The sequence below is a fragment of the Ciconia boyciana genome, chromosome 1 (assembly GCF_034638445.1).
Source record: "Ciconia boyciana chromosome 1, ASM3463844v1, whole genome shotgun sequence".
In the NCBI taxonomy this organism is placed as follows: Eukaryota; Metazoa; Chordata; class Aves; order Ciconiiformes; family Ciconiidae; genus Ciconia; species Ciconia boyciana.
This window is the reverse complement of record NC_132934.1, coordinates 136,771,021-136,790,933: the sequence shown is the minus strand read 5'-3', so window position 1 is coordinate 136,790,933 and position 19,913 is coordinate 136,771,021. Positions and strand designations below refer to the sequence as shown.

The window sequence follows — 19,913 nt, the reverse complement described above, 5'->3', positions numbered from 1 at the left end:
GCAAAGAATTTTATTCTAAGGATGGGGGAAGTGGGTTAAGGTGACTTCTTAAAGCAAAAGTTCGGGACCTGCTGACCTGTAATGACCAAACCATAGCAGCAAATAATGGCAATTATGGCTTGCCCTCCTTAATGTCTAGTATCACTATTTTTAAGATACACGTTTTAAGAAAATTTAATATTAAAGCATCTTAAGCCTGAAAGGAACATGTTACACAATAAAACAACAAAAAATACTACCCACCAATGCTATGACAGTGGCACCAGCTCCAGCACAAGCCACAATGAACAGGTGATACGACATGTAGAACTAGAGAAAAAACATGTTAAAAACATTGAAGTAATGGAGGATAGTATAAAATTCATTTCAACCGTTCTACAGAATAAGGATAATAAAACCATCTTCATAGCAAGGTATTCAAAGCTTTAGAATATAAAAATGTTCTGAACTAATTTTCATTTTTTGGATGACCTAACAGAGTAATTTCAATGTCGTGTTTAAATCAATCTCTTTATACTATTAGGATGAGTTTTCTCCAAAAACTTTCATCAAGTTATTTATTACACAGTGCTCAAGTGACTTGTAGGCAAAAGCTGCACACAGGCTATGTTTCTGTACCTCATTCGTGTTGCAGATGTTCTCTAAAATCGGGCCACAGGCTTTGCCAGGTACAGCATTCCAAGGGATAATACCTGAAATACCACAGCAAAAGAAAGCACTAATTTTAGCAATCAACACACGCTTTCTGTTCCCTTCTCATCTTTTCCACCCACTTGCCAGTTGTGTTCCCATTCTGGGCATCCGTGCGTTGACCAGTACAGCTTTCAGTTGGCAGGAGGAATTAAAACAAGTCACTCAAGTTGTGCTTTCTCCCTATACCGAGGCTTGCTGCCAAGATATGTTCTCAGATGTGGTTTTCCCATATGGCAGCCAAATGGTTGGTTGGGTTTTTGCACTTCAGGTCCAGTCCCATACTGCCTACTCCCCCACTCAGCATTGAAAGGGATAATCTGCATCTCAGAGGTACTTGGTACCTTTCAGGATAGCACTTACTAGATCTACTAGTTCTACTTGAACAAGTAACTACTGTAGAGGAGTGTGAATATAGAAGATAGAGGGAAGAATTACAGAAGGATTTTCTTCTGTTTTAGTTCCAGTAGGTAAAAAAAGCCTTGAGTGAACACTTTGAAAGAATCAAAAAGATTTTATAGGATTTACTTCAAAGCCAGCTTCTTCTCTGCAATTGTAATATACACTTGAAGCCTTTTAGCAACTGCTTCCACCCAAAAATGTGAGGACAGTTCAGTGACACAAGTTGCCTGTTAAGGAGCTGCTCTCTTCTGTCACTCATTGAAACCCAAATGTTTTTACTGATCAGAGGAACAGCACAGCCCTACACGGTGCTCATACAGCTGTGAAACGACCAGGAGAAGCAGAAAGGTGGAGGAGCACATCTTCCCCCTGCACTCCTAGGCTTTGCTGCTGAAGAAAACATCTTCCCAGCCTCTTGCTGTCAGCTGCTAAAATAGGATGCAAACATTTAACTGATTTGGGATTTCTTGCTTTTAAAATTAGTGTATCTTATCTTCTCCTACTGGACTTACAGCCCAGATAGGAAAGCAAAACCAAGCTTTCTTACTTTTCAACTCTGAATCTGCTTTCTCAGCTTTGAATGACTTAGTCCAAAGAGTGAAACATTCCTAGAAAATGCTAGCTAAAATGAAGCCAAAAGTATCGGTGACAAAAGCTCTTCTGCACAAGGGAAGCTGAAAAGATTAACCTCAGGAAAACATCACCTTAAGGAATGAACTATCTGAAAAGGCTGATTCTATTTTAAGCTATTGTCCCACTCCTCTGCTACCTGCACCCCCCTCAGATTTCTGTGTGTCATCAGAAAGCACTATTAATTCATTAATAGTTAAGGCAGACTCTCGAGTCCAGGTTTTTGGTCTTCTAACTGGAAGTAATTGTTAGAGCAAAGTTCAGCTGTTAACTTCATATTTAGATGTAAAAAAAGCTTTTTGAAAGGAAAGAATATATGCATATGGGGGTTCAAAAACCAGAATCTGGTTATCTGTTTCTCAGCGCTGTTTCTAAGCAGTTTATTTTGAGGCTGATCTATTTTTAAACCTAATATTATAGTATTGGAAACTGCTACAAAATCATTTTAGATAAATGACTTGCCAGTTCAGTTAAATTGATTGCATCTGGAAAGAGATCAGTGTAATCTGAATTAATTAGAAAAGTAATAGCACATTCAGAGATACAAGATGCTTTTGCATTTTGTTCATTGGATAAGGCTGAGACAAAACTACTGAAGACAGACCAAGGAGAAAGGATAAAGCATTTAATCAGGATTAAAATGAGTACCGTATTGCCTGATATCCACGCAGATCTGGTCCCCTGGAACTGTCATATTTGTCTGAAAAGATCTGATGACTTCGCAAGTTGACCATATGTTATAGAACATAAAGACAGGCACAGCAGAGAAGCCAAAGACCCCAAGCCAGGCCACTCCAAGCACATAGGTGAGGAAAACAAACTGGGCAGAGAAAACACAAGCACTTCACGTTTATTCTTTGAAAAGAATACTTGAATTTTCCTTAAAAATGCTTCAAAATAATCTTTAAGCATACTTTCAGAAATAAAGTACCAAAACATTTGATTTCCAAGCACAAATAAAATCAGTATTCTCGCTGCTTACAAATACCTTGGTGGTTTAAGTGCTACTGAGAAAGTAATTCAGACATTTCCTTTTTCATCAGTCTGCTTGAGTAAACAGCTTGCCCTCCTGCAAGAGCAGTCCATTAATTTCTCAAGACTCTCAGCTAAGCAGGGATGCTGGTTGTAGGCTAAACCAAATAAAACTCCAACAAAAATCAATTTAAGGAGTTTTTTAAATTAACTGTAACATACTAGCATTTCTATACAACTTGCAAATCAAAACAGTAGAGTGAATAGATGTTCACAGAGCTCTCCCGTACTCCCTGATTTATTGAAATAAATTTTGAATGTAACATTTGAGAATACCTATTTTTTAAAACATACCACAATGGTTACAGCACATCAGAAAGATTCAATTGATCTAATACACATTGCCAAGAAGAAAATGGGTTACTTCACCTTACAGAATCATGGATTTTCCATTTAAAGTTGCTGGTTTGGGTTTGCTCTTTTTAACAAAAAAAATTATGTGCATTTTCTTTGGTAAGATTATAAGGTATGGCACTCTCTGCTTTGGGAATCTCCAGCTTCCCCCTCCCACTGGACCTCTTCCCTTTTCCCTCTTCTTCTAAGTTTTATGGTGAAACAGTAGCTCTGGCATCAGCTCCTAGCTCCCTCCTCCTGGTGAGACTAGGATTTGGAACCTACTTGGAAAGCGGGGGAATGCTGTTACATCTTGTGTGTTCCCTTTTCACTGTTATTTAACTGTAGGTGGACTGGAAAGGCTTTACTTCCAGTAAAGCACTGATGCTGTACTATCTCACTTGAAACTTGTGTGCCAGAGAACAACAAGGATGGGAAAGGCTCTGATGGGGGAGGTTGTCTCAGCCTGACCCAGAACTGACAGTCTGAACTAATGCTGCAGTGGTGGAAGTTTGCGTCCTCATAGGTTTTTGTCCAGACATGCTGAACAACACTGCAAACGTTATAGCAAAGCCTGGGTAATCGGTTAGATTTTACAGTGAAGGTGGTGTGTGTGTGGGGAGGTGGAAGTGCTTGCAAAACTAAGGCCCATAAAAAACCCAGTCAGCCTTTAATTTATACACAACTGAACCGAAATATCCTATTTCCTATTAGATAGTGCTGTACACCAGACCTGTACGGTTTTTATGCGAGAATTGAGAATTCTCTCTTTGGATTTTGGTAAGGACCAAGTGGACCAGTTTAAAGGATTTCTATAGATACACTGTACGTAAAATCTGGTTTTGCACAGGTATACATGGAAGTGTGCATGAGAGGAAGTACACAAAGCTTTTAACTCCTAAAATAGCCAGGAAAAAAACACGCTCACTCTCACATTTAATGCTATAAGTGTGGGAAATGGCTATTCTGCATTACCACAGCCAACACAAATAACTTCGGAAAGTTGGAAGTCTGTCTTCTGTAATAACCTTATGCAAGATGAAAGGGACAGCCTTTCAGGACCTTGCTCGGTAATGTAATGGAGGAAGAAGTAGAGGAGCTCTTGATCAAAGAGGAAAAAAAAAAAAAAAAAAACCCAAACAAAATCACTGTATGTCCAAAAGCCTGTTGTCCATACCCAGCTGCAGCCACTAGTGTGATAAGATATTATGTCTCCTTGCAATCCTTGTTCTAACCCTGGTGTTTTAAGCAGCTCTACCACTACACAGTGGCATACAGGCATTTTTATGCCGTGACTGTCACCACTAACCACTGATGTGTCTTACCACAGCTCCAAGACATTACTCAGCTGCTAAATTCTCTCCTTCATGGTGTGGAAAAATATAAGCAAATGTGAAAACACATTTTTCTGTCATATTTCCATGCGTCACACTGGTATTTGTACAAGCAGCTGGCAATCACGTGCCTGCAGCTACTCAACTGCACAAGCAATTGTCTGCACTAATGAGATGCAGGTATGTGTATGTTTCTACTGTATTTTGGATCTTTGGAAAACACGCTTTAGATCTAGTTTTGCTCCTCAGTGAAGATCATACTTGCTAGAAAAAGAGCGAGCTAATAGCTGTTTAACTGGAAAATGATGGGATGTCTTATCTTTATTAGCTCTTGAAAAATTCAGTAAGTATCCAACAGCACAGTGGAAAATTGTTAACCCTCTTGAAAATAAACATGCATCTCCTTTGTATTTAACCAGCTGAAAGTACCTATTTTTTTAAGTACAGGATATAGATTGTATATTAAAATGCAACAATCACATCAAAAGCCTCTTCTCTTTTCACCCACACTTTCCCGTGGGCGATCTGTCATACTGCTTAGCTTCCTCCATAAGTATGAGCTTTGAATTCAGATTTTCAGAAATAGCTTTGAAATCCTGTCTCAGAAACACAGTTATGTTTCTGTTCTTGCAGAGTGCGCCTTAGGGGGCAACGTGGGTGAGAATCTGAAATTTTATTTTTAGTTAAACTTTGTTTAAAATTTTATTCTAATACAGAAGTATACTGAAGGGAAGACGGCTTGTAACTCTAAGGCTTTAAGTGTTTTAGCTTTGTGAAAAAGACTCACTATTATCTGTATGCCTTCTGCCATCTGCAAAAGCAAGACAGCAATACTTGATTCAAATGCAAAGATGTTGCAAAGCTTCATTCATTACTGTTTGTCTGAAGGATCCAGACATCCTCAAGCAGAATTGACTATACAAGTCAGAGGCATTACTGTTCGTTAAATAGCTCTGCAAACCACAGCCATTTTACAGCCTGCCTTTAAGCATCACTAGTGTGCTCTATGTTTAAAAGCACAAATTTCATTTTGTCTCGCACTGAGTCTTTTAAAGTTAGCAGTCTCCATCAACTGAGTTTAGACCCGTGGGTTCAGCTTTATGACAGGGGAGGCCACAGTACAACCCCAATCTGCAGAATTTGGATTTGACCAAGCATCCTCGAAGTTCAAAGAAGGACCAGCAACAGGGATTAACTCTAACCACCCATAAGGAGTTAAACAAAGAAGGCAGCAATATATTGTTGTTCAAAAACACAGGAGTCAGGCCGAGCCCAACAGGTTTTAGCAAGCGAAGATGACTGTTCCCATTTCTAATGCTACTCACCATTCCACTGATGCAGCGGCCACAGGCTGTCGTTTTGAACTCTCCATGCAGCTCCTTCACAGCACTTGTTGTATAAAAACCTTCTGCCAAAAGGATTATTCCATACAAGAAGAAAAATGATGCAATGCCATAAATTACATACTGCATTAGCTGTATTCTAAAATCGAAAAGAAAAAAGATATAATTAGATTTTAGTCCTATAAAAACAAAGTCAGTTCTCTCAAATCATAATAGGTATGAGATAATTCCTTTTCTAGAAACACAGTTCAAGGCTCCTTAATGTATTTTAAGCAAGCAGGCTGCAGGAGAGCACCAATAGAACTATCCTGCTTCTACAGGTAAGCAATACTGATGTGCATTAGTCTTGCAGCCACTTGAGCTTCCCATTTGTGCTGCAGTTTTTACACTGACTGGTATTAGTCACCAGCTTGAAGTCGCAATTTTATGCCTCCACTATGGAGATTTTTTTTTTCCTGTTATCAATCCTGACACCTAACTCGGGGAATGTCTGACAGGGACAACATAGGGCTTTGAAACGGCACAGGCTGGAGCTGAACTACTGGCTGAACTACCAGGCTCCATGGTGATTCCTTTGGCTTAGGGAAAGGAAGCAGTCCCTGAAATTCACCATTTCCACCTGTAAAAGCCAGTTAATGTATTTTTGCAAAAATCTGCAAACTCAGTGATACTTCTCTGATACAAAACTCGGCAAACGTGCAGTGACTTATGAGGAATGCCCAGGTGGGTACTTCCAAGTGAGCAGGTAGTTTCGGTGCCTTAAGTCACAGCAGTGTGGAGCTCCCCAAAATGTAATTAAATTTTAAAAAACTGAAAAAGTCCATTTCAGGTACTCTGGAACCGTCCAGAGGAAGAAGATTGCAGGGCACGTGGCATAAGCACTTCCCTCGGATATGATTTGAGAAGGTTCTCAATTCCTTAAGAATCTACCATCTGCAATGACACACTTATGGTATTTTTACTCTGGCTAGAATAGGTAAATGGAAAGAATAGTTTCTAAATATTATCAGTCAGATTCAGTATCTGAACCTGATTGTTTTGGAGGACCAGAATGCCATATCTTTCATATGACATTTCTTCTGGTCTCCAAAAGTCATACTTTGTTATTAGCACAACTTCTCCAGAACTTACACCTTCTTAAAAGTAATTTGATTGTTGGGATGGTTATTCTGGATGAAGCTATTCACAGAACAGAGAGGTTAATTTTATACATCCATACTGCCAGTTTTCTAAGGATAAATATATTTTTCCTCAAATGTTTTTTTTTCAATCCTTACCACTCTCCACTAAGTAGCTGCTAGCATACATGTACATCTCCAAAGAGCATCTGCATGTTTTAGCTTAATTTAAAGAAAACTGATCACTACCATTTATATAGTTAAATGTTATCCAGACAGATAGCACATCCCGTGTATCAAAATAGGATATTGCTCATTTAAAAGTACATGTGGGAAGTGTTATGTTTATTTTCCAAACTGATTACAAATAACAGGATAAATCTGTTGCACCTGTGCTGTAAAGCATGAAAAAAATAAGTCAGCGTTTGAGAGAGAACAGAAGAATTCATTTCACCATCATTAATAGTCTAGGAGGAACTTGATGCATGTTACCAGGAATTAGTAATATGAAACCTGGTTAAAAATCCACTCCACAAAGGGTGCCCTACTAGTACATTTTTCACTTATTTTATGTCTCTTTGGCCTTAAATTATTTGCCCCTTTCTAGCACCTCTTCTCCCTTGCCTTGTTAGACCCTGACAGAGCCTAAGACCTCAGCTGCTTCGGTCGGAATGACACATTTTCCCAGCTGCTGACGCTGACTTGACAAGAACCATTGTCAACAATTCTCCAAAAGTTAAAACTTGCTGCCTGTTACGGCTACTTTTGCAATTTCTTCTGTTTCGCTCAAACGAAGACCGATAAGAGCACAAGGACATTTTTGTTAGTCAGTCACTGAAGAGTAGCTGCTTAGTTTCTTGCTAAATTTTGTGGGTAACTGCAGGGTCCCTGCGGCTCACACACTGGAGCTGGGGACACGGTGCCCAGCCGCAGCCGGTGTGGGAGGTGCTGGGGGTACACGTGGGACCCTGGTGGGGTGCAGTCCCAGAGCTGCATGGCAGATCTGGGCACAGGGTCTCCTGCAAGGGGGAGAAGCCCCGAAACGGTGCTGTGGGACCGATACCAGTGCTCCGGGGGGATGGGAAGGGGTCAGTTGTGGAAGTCTCAGGCTCAGTGCATGCAAACTGGCCCACAAGCGTGCGCCATGCGGGCCCCCTCTTCACAGACACACGCGGCCTGCACAGGGACTCCCACCCAGAGCCCTCAGGCGGCTTTCAGCAGGTTTCGGCTGCCCTTCCTCGCGCCGCCCCCCTGCCCCGGCATGGAGACATCTCCAGGGCCAGCCGCACGCTGTGCCTGCGGCCGGTGCTGCCCCACAGTAAGCAATGGGCAGGAGGCCGAACCCAGGCCCAGTCAGCATCCCGACACCAGTGAATCGCAACTCGAGCAAAATTCCCCACTGCTGCCGGACACGAGCCTTTTCAAAGCCTGGTGGTCCAGCTGCAGGGGCCGCATAAGGCCCAGCGTGTTCGGACTATCGGCCCAGAGCCTGAGGCCCGCACATCCCTCAGCGTCAAGGGGAAGTAGAGGCTCGTGCCGGTGGGGCTGGGCCTTGCGTGTGAGCCCTGACGCAAGCCTCCAGGTCTTCCTCTGGTATCACGGAGAAGCCTCGGGAACACAAAAGCCCCAACTATTTCACCGGTGGTTACTTCCAAAGGCTATGGTCACAGGGACAAACATTTAAGCTCTTTCCAGTCTTTTCTCTCTTTTTGTCTTGTTTGTGCAATACCCTCTCACCTTCTTCTGAGGGGGTGATGGACAGAACAATGCTTCCCGGTTATTTGTATCACTACAATAAATTCGTAACACTAAATCTACCCTCTTTCAGATTAAAACTGTTGCCCCTTGTCCTGTCACTACAGGCCTTGGTAAAAAGTCTATCTCCTTTTTTTTTTTTTTATATGCCCCCTTTATACATTTAAAGTCTGCAATAAGGTCTCCCCGGAGCCTTCTCTTTTCCTGGCTGAACAACCCCAACTCCCTCTGGCCATGCTTCTTTTGATGCAGCCCAGGACACAGTTGGCTTTCTGGGCTGCAAGTGCACATTGCCAGCTCATGTCCATTTTTCATCCACCAGACCCCCAAGTCCTTCTCTGCAGGGCTGCTCTCAATCCCTTCATCCCCTAGCCTGTGTTGATATTGGGCATTGCCTCAACCCAGGTACAGGACCTCGTCCTTGGCCTTGTTGAACCTCATGAGGTTCATATTCCCTCAAGCACATTAACCGCACCACTCAGCTTGGTGTCATCTGCAGACCTGCTGAGGGTGCACTCGATCCCACTGTCTACATCATTGATGAAGATATTAAATAGTATTGGTCCCAATACAAACAGGTTAAGCCGGATACACACTCTGGTTCTTTGTGTGTGAACACCAAAAAAACCACTGAGTGCTGCTGGACAAACAAGCAAGCTAATACTCAGGGATGGAGACTGAGGTTTGAATCCATCTCTGCTCATTTACCATGAGCGCGTTATGAAAAATAATGGAAATGGGAGGCATACTTACACTTCACTCAGCAAAGCATGGTCGCTGGCAGTCGTGGAGAAGTGCTGCTCGAGGATAGACACAGTTCCCGTGAGCGCCACGTGGCCGCAGCCACAAAACAACGCTACCCCCGAGAAGCAGAGAATGGTTGCCACGAGCGAAGCATATGGCACTCCTCCTAGGCACTTAATGCAACATTCAAAGCAACCTAAGCAGAAGAGAGAAAGCAAAAGAAATGTTATGAGCAAAAAGCAGATTATGAGGAAAAGAGTATCTGTCCTCCACTTGGTAAAAGCCACAGGGACTAAAAGGCCCAGGCATTGACATGCTAAGCAAAAATCTATAGGTGGTGCAAGACAGCATCACCCTCTAAAGCAGTGACCTACAGATCTGCTGGTATGGACTCAAAGCCCAGGAAGTGGGCTGAGTGGTCCTATCTCTACAGGATCAAGAGGAGATCGATGAGACAGCCTATGAAATGGAAAAAGAAAAAAATCACTTGTCTGAAGCGATCCATTGCAATTCAGCTGCTCATACAGAGCTCACCGCGTTTCAGCATTACTGCATGGCAGGAGCACTAGCTACACTGGCACCATTCCGGAAGCCGGAGAAGCAAATACTCAAGTCAATGAAGCCTTCTGGAAAAGTAAAAGATACTTCGCACTTTCATTGGAAGAGGAACACATGTAGGTCTGCAAAACTTAACTACCTTACGCTCTCCCATGACTCGCGAGTATCTCTTCGTATAAATCTGTATCAGGTTATAGGGATACAGATATTTTAACAACAGAAAAACTGGATGGGGGCCAAAGAGTAACAATTTTTGTCGAGAGCAGCGAGATGAAGCTGTATTACACAGACAATACATTTCCAGTTTTATAGGATACACTGGATTTACAGTGATCCCTGAATACAGTCTGCAGTAGCACAATCATAGTTTTAATGAAATGTATCATTTAAGCAGTCCGAGTTAACAAAACACCCCCCACAACTGCTGCTCTACAAACACTGTAATAAGGAGGTTGCAGCTGAATTGCCAGGTTCCTCCCAACGGCGCGGCCTGAAAATCCATCTGCTTGCAGAGCTGGGAGATGTAAATCGGAAACAAACACAGCTTTTAACTGCGCTATAATGGTAATGGCAATCCATACCAATTCATTACTTCAGGGTGACGGCATTAAGCTGTCTCCATTAATGTGCATTTCATACAACTGAGCAAAACACGAGCCATTAAGACAACGCTTAATGGAGCGACCAGCATTGCACGTCGCAGGAACAGCCTGCTGCTTCTATGGGAAGGCGCTAAAGGGACAAAGCATTTGAAGGCAGGGAGACAGCTGGCCAACATGTACATCACATCACATCTTCCCGCCCCAAAAATTCCTCACAAAGATCAGCAAGCCTCCATCCGCCACACAAGGCAAAGTTTATTTTTATCCCCCTCCCTTTCCCACTAATGAATGAGTTGCAGAGCAGGCACTTCCGTGAAGCACTGGGGAATAATATGCATCCGATAATTGAAAGCTTTCCCATTTCTTAAGTGGGAAACTCTTCTTTTAGAGAGTCACTAGCAAGTGTCCTAGTCAGGCTTAAGCAGCTATCACCACTGAAATGACTTATGAAATGCCACTTCGCTAACTGCAGACAAGATTTAATGGTACAGAAACAAGCCTGGGAAGCTTTTATGGTCAAGCCCACAGCTGAAGTCCACTCAGTAGGAACTAGCTTCACGACAAAAATACTGCCAAATGAACAAACGCTGCAGCTTAGCAGTGACGGGGCAAACAAAATCCAAATGCATGCTATCAGAGGAAATCATCTCTGGGTTTCATTTTATGACAGAGGTCCAGAGTCAAGTTCACACACCACACCTTGCAGAGCAATCCTCTGCTTTGGGGAATCTGCCTGAGCGCAGCTCACAAGCCACACGCAACAGCAGTCATACACGTGAGGCTGGCTCGCCTCTGCAGCATCTGCTCCCGGGTCAGGCCCAAGCCTCCGAGAGTTAATCCAAGAAATGCTTGCACCTGGCGCAGGATTAGCAGTGAAGGATTATCCAAGAGAAACCATGCTCTGATCCAGCAGGCAACGTTCAACACACATGTGGCCGCAGCCCAGCACAAAACAAACGGCCTTTTGGGCTGCACTCCTAAAGGAGAAGGTGACTAAACCTTGGTGGATCATTGCTTGGTGTGGAGGAGGTTGATCACCTAATCATGCTGATCCATAGGTTGCTTTGCAGAAGGATCCCATCAAAGACAGGAAATAAAAACAGCTGGAAGCAAAGCCAAGGGACTGACAAGGTCTGAAAGAAAAGCTGCTGCTTTCAGAAAATGGGAGCAGCCTGCTTGACAAAACTAAAAATTGGTGTAGACCCAGGACTGATGATTAACACCCCCCCAACTAGATACTTGTCCTCCCAGTACACCACACCGCACAGCCCGCTTTCCAGGCCACTGGCAGAACATTCGCCCTGGAGAGTTTCTTGGATCCCTTACCCAAACACATGACAATGTCTGCCACTAATCCACAGACCCTCGAACACAAGCCAACAGTGACAAACCCCCTCTGACCTCCCAGTGACTGGCAGCTGCACATAGCATCTTTGTGGCCACACTCTTTATGTCTTCCTCTACGGCCCAAGTAAAAAGGCATCACAATACTTGTCTGGCCTTCATTTTATCAGGGCAGACCACAGCCAAGGGATCTCCTAAGAGGTGTCTAAAGCAACCACACTATTTTGAGCAAGGCAGAGAAAACTGCCCCAATGTGGAACTGCAGAAACTACCCACCTTTGCACCAAGACTAAAGCCGGAAGCAGAGGGACTTCACTTCACAGGGAAATGGCGTGCTGCCAGCTTGCAAGCATCCTAAACCAGCACATTTCCAAGAGACAGCATCCATCCATACATAGTCATTCTGCACTCAAATTGACAGCAGAGCTGCACAGCCTCCTGCCAGAGGGTAACTAACTGCGGGACACAGCCTCATCACAGTGCTGGGGGCTGCCAGACCCCCCACAGATCCCACTGTGAACACTCTTTATGAGCAGCTTAAATCCATGCCTAGCCTGAGCAATATAGCTGGTTTTATAATTTTGTTTTAAAGCAAGCCTAAAACAGTACTGCCAAGAGCAGCTTTCAAAACCAACTAAAATTTGAAGCTCATCAAGCGCTAAGATATGCTTACCAAGCTTCCCAAACAAGCACTGAAGCAAATCAGAGGATTTCTGAAAAAAATGAAAGTTTTCCATGAAACCTGCTTTATGATCTCTCTCTGTGACCCCAAGTCAGCAAGTATCTTCATACAGTACAACTGAAAACCCATGATGATGTTTGCCTAGTTCATGTTCACAAAATAACTTGCTAATGCTCTGATGACAACTACAGGCAGAAGGCCTGTGAACTCAAGCTGACAAAAGTAAGTAGTATTAAAGTAAGTTTAGTTCCAATTTTCTGCTAGTTTTTACTTTCCATATGGCCAACACGCTGAACTTTTCAGCTATATATCCACTTCCAACACAACAGTGTAAAACAATTTAAATATGAAACTGTACAGCACAAACACACATCACTGCATCTCCCCTTTCAATGGCCATTTTGTGCAAGGCATCACTAGAACCTTTTGTGCAACTCAGCAGAATAAAAACATTTTTTGTCCTCAGGCTGGTGAGCAGCAGTTGCCATGGAGGCAGGTTAATAACAGCCCAATGATTTGCCCAGAGCTGCCTGTGATCTTGGCACCAGATTTAACACACTCTCAGAAGGAGGCCAGCTAAAACAAGGACTGAGATTATTCTCTAGGGAATGAATGCTATTAAACACACACACACACAAATATTCTTGCTAAAGGACAAAAATAAAGAGAAGAGAGAAAAAACAGGAACCGGCTATTCTTTTAATCTCCTGGAAACTATCAGTCACAGGAAATTGGTAAAAGGATGAACCTAGATATGTACACAAATCGGCAATTGGTTGCTTAATGTATGAAGGACAATTATACAATCTACCCAGCAGTGTACAGGCTACTGCATATATACAGGGGCTTAGCCATTCAATTTCCCAAGTCAAATGGCAATTCTGTGGCTAAACCTTCTTTGGTACTTTAAGTATGGCTTTAAGATTTAAACTCAGAAAAGCAAGGTAATGCAGAATTAATGGAAAGTGGTCTTAAAGAAAAAAAAAAAAAGGCAATTCTCAGATTCTAACTCATCCTACTAAGGTCAAGATGGAGTGGAACAACAAAATCTGTACTTCGGAAGTGACAAAAGACAACACAATGGGATCAGGTAGCTGTCTTTGAGTATTCCCAGGGCTTGCTCTAGGAAGTTGACACATCGGCTCTTGAAGCCCAGACTTGAAAAGCTGAGACAGACACATGTTCATAAAGCCGTCTCTCAAAGCAAAGCATGGAAAACATTATGTAAGGGAAGAGCATCCACACCTCCTGGACAGAAAACCAGCTGGTCCTCTAATGTCCCAAACTCCTCCTAGGTTGAACTAAGTGCCTCAATGTATCTCAGGTACGAACCATTGATCCTATAGTCAAGGTCACTATGGAACAAAAAAGCAAGGAACAAAGAAAACCTGAAAGGAGGTTTGAAAAGCTCTCCATTTCAGGGAGCTAAACCTCCAGGCTCCCGTGGCCGTTTTCTGAGTTAGTTCCCACTCTCTTTTCCTTAGAAGTTTTGTTTCTTCCCCTCCCATAAATCTGCCTTGCTGTTCTGAAAGATGAAGCAATGGACACCATTTTTTCTCATCACTTCCTGTAATTGTGTAATGCATTTTTAGAAATCCTGGTATGTTGGACCCCTGTCCAGTTAATATGTGGTAGAAATTACACGGCATGTTGCACCACAGAACCACGATCTCTGTTGGCTTCAGCACCACAGCTCAGGGAGCAGTGTGGAGGAATTGTTTTAACAAAAAGAAGGTTGCAAGAGACCCAAGGAAAGAAAAAGCACTAGATAAGATCTTAAATGAAAGCACAAGTTAACATCTTAAATGCAGCCATCACATGTAAATCAGGCTCATTATTACACATCCACAGGAGCCTGGTGTTGGGAGCATTACTCACAATTCACAAATAAATGTAAGAGGAGAACTCAATAGTTTTTGTTCACCTCCTGTTTCCCCAGTATTGAAGATTACCCAATACCAAGCGTGCATAATACCATCAGAGTCCTAAACCACCATGGATCTTTGTCAGAAAATGAACTTTATGTCAATGAAAGCAAATGCCAATTTTACTTTCCGCCACCTACTGGATTTTTTTAAATCTCCATTCCGAATGGTTTATGCATGCTAGGATGTACATTTTCATACCTTACAGCATGACTTGACAGCTACTGGGGAAGCCGTGAGGGATGCGGGAATATACTAATACCTCAGAAGCAAAAATGGAATTTACCTCCTTCTTCCCTGTGTGAGAATAAACCAGTACCTGGCAGTAAGATAACTTTACTTCTCACATCTATCACCCACACCAGCAGCCAGGTCAGTGGCAACAGTACAATAAGATAAAACATTTAATCTTACAAGGGTAAGTTTAAAGCATGTGACAAATTTCTCTCCACACTTTAATAGGGGCACTGAAATAAAAAGGCTTGTGTTAAATCACTTGGAAGTCTTTGTTGAAGCTCTATCCTTACCTATTCCTGTTCATCTTAAATTCTGCTGATTTACAAAACATGACACAAAGCTAAAACCTCTGTTATTAATTACAATAAATGCCCGCTCACCACACTTCTGGATTAAATACATTAAACAGACTAAATAAGTGATGAGCTCAAATAGAGAAAACGCTTTATTTTCCTCCCACAAACCTCTTAAAGCTCTTCCACAGAAAACTTCAAGTTCAACCTCTCCTAATTTTGCCTTTTTGTCCTCCCCAAATCAGAAGTTGTGAAATTAACTTACACTGAAAATGAAATCTTCATGAGAGCCAGAAAACTTAATGCAAGGGTACTTTAGCCTAGCCAGATCAATCATCTCCCCCCTGCATTCGCATCCCCCTCCTCCAGAGTTGTTAATCCATAAATACTCCTTCCTAGCCAGCACAGTATCTGTGATGGAGAAGACATGACCTTTGGGGACCGCAGCCATCAGGGCTGCCACAAAGGATCAGACCTGAAATCCAACAAGACCACCACTCTCATCCTTCACAGCGGCTAGCAGAAGATGCTTAATTCAAGTGAAACGCAGTGAGATCTGGGGTAGTCTGATCCACCCAATCTCTACTATTTAAGAGCTACTTGAAGAACAAGTAACTCCTTTCTGAAGGTTATCAGCATTAATTGCAACTTCTCCAGATATTCTTGATACATATATGAGGTATTTGGTTTCAACACTGTCATACAGCTAGTTCCCCACTTCTGAGAAGGTATTTATTCTCTGTTATCAGTTTTAAGCCTGCCATCTTTAAACTTCATTAGACGCTTCCATATTCTTGTGTAGCAGAGAACGAAAAATCCTTGCTCATGCCTCCTGTGCTGGAACTGGCACAGAGAAACCAGGAGAACTAGTGCACACTAAGAACGAGCATCGCACAGCCTGGAAGCGCTATCAGCAGACCCCTTTTTAAATCCACAAAGCACCAAGTATCTCTGTGATGCTGTATGAGTAACGATAATAAGCTGCTCCTGAATACTCCAGGAAAAATGCAGTAAGCATAGGTTTAAAATCAAGCACATTTTTTTTCTAACATGATTAACAAAAAACCAAAACAAACAAACAAACCCACAAAAAACAAACCCCAAAAAACCAAACACCCTTGCAGAGGTTATCAACAGCAAAAGCTAATTTTTTTTCCTTTCACTAAAGAAAACACGACTTTCAAATTGGAGAAAAGGCTGTTTTACCACGCCAAGATTTGTCTCTTCTGGATGCTATTAAATGAGACACAGAAGAACAAACAGCAGTAAACATAACCCCCTTTTTTCTTCAAATCTCAGGCCCAAACCAGCACTTCTTATAGAAAAAAAATTTGCATTCCCACTGCAGGAATCAAACCTGTTTTATGCAAGGACAGATGATCTGAATGGTCTTTTACAGGCCTTATCTAATTGATCTTTTTCAAATTTATTGAAATACACACACTACCCATGTCTATCATTCCCAGCCCCAGCAAGGCTCATTAAGCTCACAGGTGTTCTGAAGGCGTCTTTTTCAGACAGTGCAATCTATGAAATATGAATCACTACATCCATGCCTATTGCAAGTGCCCATCCCTGGCGTTTGCTGGATGAGAGCAAGGAGTTAGACCTGCACGGGAAGAATGCTGCTGCCCCATGAGACAGTGGGACGAGAGAATTGCTCTTGTCCAGCTTTATTGCTCTTGTGCAAAGGTCAGGCAGAACTTTGTTTATTTTAATTCATGTCTTCTCTGTTTTACTTTTGGCCTACGTAACAGTGGAATCCACAGCAGAAGAAAAATACCTAATTTATACTTGGGAAAAGGCCTTACTTCGAACAGGTTAATATGGGAATCCTTGAGGATAGGTATTTTTTAGCCGTAAGCTACTTCTGCAGAAAAAAAAAAATTAAGTTGGTGATTTAAAAAGAGTCTTCTCACATAAGGGATATCTCAAGCAGTACTGATATAAACTTTGGCGTTATTCCTCCTGGAGACTCGTTCTAGCGTTTTACTATCCAAAATAACCCTTGGGACTTTTGCGCAGCCTGAGCATGTGGAAGCAGATGACATGCAGAGCTCAAAGTTCAAACACACTGCACCAGCAAGGGCAGCCTCTGGTCCAAACTGTGGCTGTAACTCTCAGCAGACATATCAACAACTCACTGCTCAACATGCCTGAAGACATTCCTCCTTTCTGCCCTTACCCTGACCTACCTCCCTTCGCTTCACCTGCTTTTGCCTTCTTGGAGAAACACTCAGTAGGGTCAACATGCAAGAACTGCTGCTTCAGTAGGTGCCAGCCCAGGTAATAACTTTGAACAAACTCAAGCCAAAAAGAGTTACAACAGATGAAACGATGGGCAGACTGCCAAAGACATTCAAATGCCTGAAGGTCTAGACAAGCTCACTGGGGGAAGTACAAAAGCACCTAAGCACTTCAGTCCCTTGGGCTACTTCAGCAGTTCTGTGAAACCGTCTGTAAGGACATTTGCGTTTCCTTGATTCAACCATCCTCCAGACCCGCCTGTACTTGGCTGACATGATTTTTAAAGCTGGCTTTACTTTAATCAAAGGTGAGTATCTTACCTGGAAGACTGGAGTTGAGACTCTTAGCTCCACCCTTCTGGCAGCTGTAACTCACCTCACTCTCCATCAGTCTTCAGCACTCAGCAGGAGAGTAAGACTTTAGCCACACTGGATTTCAGCCACCGCTACCGACCGCTTCCCCAGTTGACTCCTCCCTAGCTACAAAGAAGCAAACAGAAACACAACCTCTCTCTCCCTAAAGCTGAGGGCCAAAAACTGTGTGTGGGGATTTCAGCCTGGCGGATCTAAGATTCGGAAGGTAAATTCTCCATCTCAGAGATAACTGAAGATGCCAAGAGCTTCCCAGATGTTTACCCAACTATGGAACTAGAGGAGCAGTAAGAAACCTGAACCACAACTGCAGAAGTCCTTTGCCCTGCAACAGCTTTCATGCAGGTATTTCCCCAGCTGAGTCCCCACCACACCATTTTCAAAATTTAAGCTTGCTTCAGTAAGGAAGCAGGCTGTTTCAGGGAGATACTCCACATTCGCATGCCCTTATGTGCTCACAAAGCAGCTGAAACACCTCCCAGCATCTGGGGGAAGCAAGTTAAGGGGGGGGGGGGAAATTCCCATAAAGCAAACAACGCCCACCCAGCCTGGAAGAGTGCCTACAGCTAAGTTCATGTTAAACAACCATTGCTAAGTTTCTCTTACTAATGAAAAAGATGGTACTTCGCTTCCTGGGAAAAAAATTGTTTTAGGCATTTTGAAAGGCTCATTAAGCTTGCAGGTGTTCTGGGGACGTCTTGGCTCCAGCACTGCAGTGAATATCCCACGCTGACTCTTCCCTCGTTGCTCAAGTGCCGGATTAAAGCTTAAAACGGGGAGGGGAGATCATGCCGTGGAAACCCTGGGAGAGGAGGTGGATGCCACCAGGACTGCCACAGAGGTGCTCTCCTAGTGATGTCCGTTCGGACACTGACAGAGGAGACAAAGTAGAAATATCCGCATGGCAAAGGCACCCAAGAAATAATGTGGCTTGTCAAAGAAACTGAGAGTTTATCTCAGCACACTAGCCGATGCCACCCAGCAGCAGGGAGCTGTATGCCAGGACTGAAGGGAGGCATGTTACAGCTGTGACTTGTGTTGTGACTGAAGTGACATTTTCCCTCCAATCTAAGGGAAAGGAGCTAGGACTGATATTTTCACTGTGGCTAATCCATCATTGGCAGATTGGTCTTACTCAAGACCTGTTCAGAGCAGTTTCATTGCTGCCTAGAAACCTTTTAATTTCTCTAAGTGCACCCTTTTAAAGCACCTTCCCTTGAATTGGTATTTCTGGGCTTTGTTGGTAGGGGTTTTTTTACCCCCATCAGCAAGAACCCTTTCATCTTCAACTCCTCCATGACAGGCACCACATTTAACCGCATGTTATTTCAGGAAGCTTCCCAAGGCAGCCTGCATAGGGTTCAGTTGCCTAAACAAGGGTTTCTAGCACCATTTTAGGTGCCAGACTCCCAGCTGCTGTGACAGAAGGCTGTGCATCTCCTCTGTGTCCTGGCTCATCCGTGCCAGCACATACAGACGTGTCTCATCACTGGGGACAGCTGACGGGGCACAAGACCCTGATAACGAGGCATCTGGCCTGCTCCCTCCGTGTCCTCCTTCCCAGGAAGGCAGCATTCATAATCTGTTGCTCCTTCCTGAAGCATTTCTCCTGTGTATAAAATATCCCACATGAACTGATCTGAAGTTTGGGAATGTCTTCTGGCAGCCCCGAGTCTGTCACCCAGGTAATTTGTCATAAAAATATGGCCAAAATGAATATTGATATTGAAGATGGAGATCATGATTTGCAATTTAAGTATTTGCAAAAAAAAAAAAAAGGTGCCATTTTGAAATACATAAACTTTTCAATCCTAAAGAACAAATGTGTGTGAAAATATAATGGAAAAGGGAAGGATTAGGAGCAAGCTTTGGTGAATATTTCCCTGCAGTTGCTGTTAAAGTCTCTGATGCGGAGGCAGGCATCTCCAGCAAACAAGCTGTCAAGCAGGCTTCAGTCAATCAGCTCCATAAAGAGAAGAGGATTGCTGGGTAGAGCTAGCTGCAAATGCTATCTCTCAGCATTTATATCCTTCACTGTGTTAACCCTCAGTCAGACTGGTATTTTCCAATGCAATCAATCAATCAATCGTGTGCTTGATTTCGGGTGCCTTTCTGAGATGCTTCAAAACTAAATTCCCCCCAAACTCTTAAAATGAAGCTTCAGAAAAACAAAATAGGATCTTTTTGAGGTCTGAACCGGATGTCAAAAGGACAGGCATGTGGAATCACCAAACTGTTTTTAAAGCCTCAGCTGAAATCCTCCTTTAGACACT

The 19,913-nt window shown here is 42.9% G+C and overlaps 1 protein-coding gene across 2 annotated transcripts in view; it reads right to left on the bottom strand.

The window, feature by feature from the left end:
* Positions 1–19,913, bottom strand: part of GPM6B (glycoprotein M6B) — a 109,190-nt gene that overhangs the window by 4,543 nt on the left and 84,734 nt on the right. For both annotated transcript variants that reach the window (XM_072849431.1, XM_072849436.1), the window contains exons 2-6: positions 9,391–9,577; positions 5,747–5,903; positions 2,371–2,542; positions 619–692; positions 244–309 (exon numbers count right to left, since the gene is read on the bottom strand). In XM_072849431.1, coding sequence (XP_072705532.1) covers positions 244–309; positions 619–692; positions 2,371–2,542; positions 5,747–5,903; positions 9,391–9,577 — 656 coding nt within the window. The remainder of the gene's footprint in view (positions 1–243; positions 310–618; positions 693–2,370; positions 2,543–5,746; positions 5,904–9,390; positions 9,578–19,913) is intronic.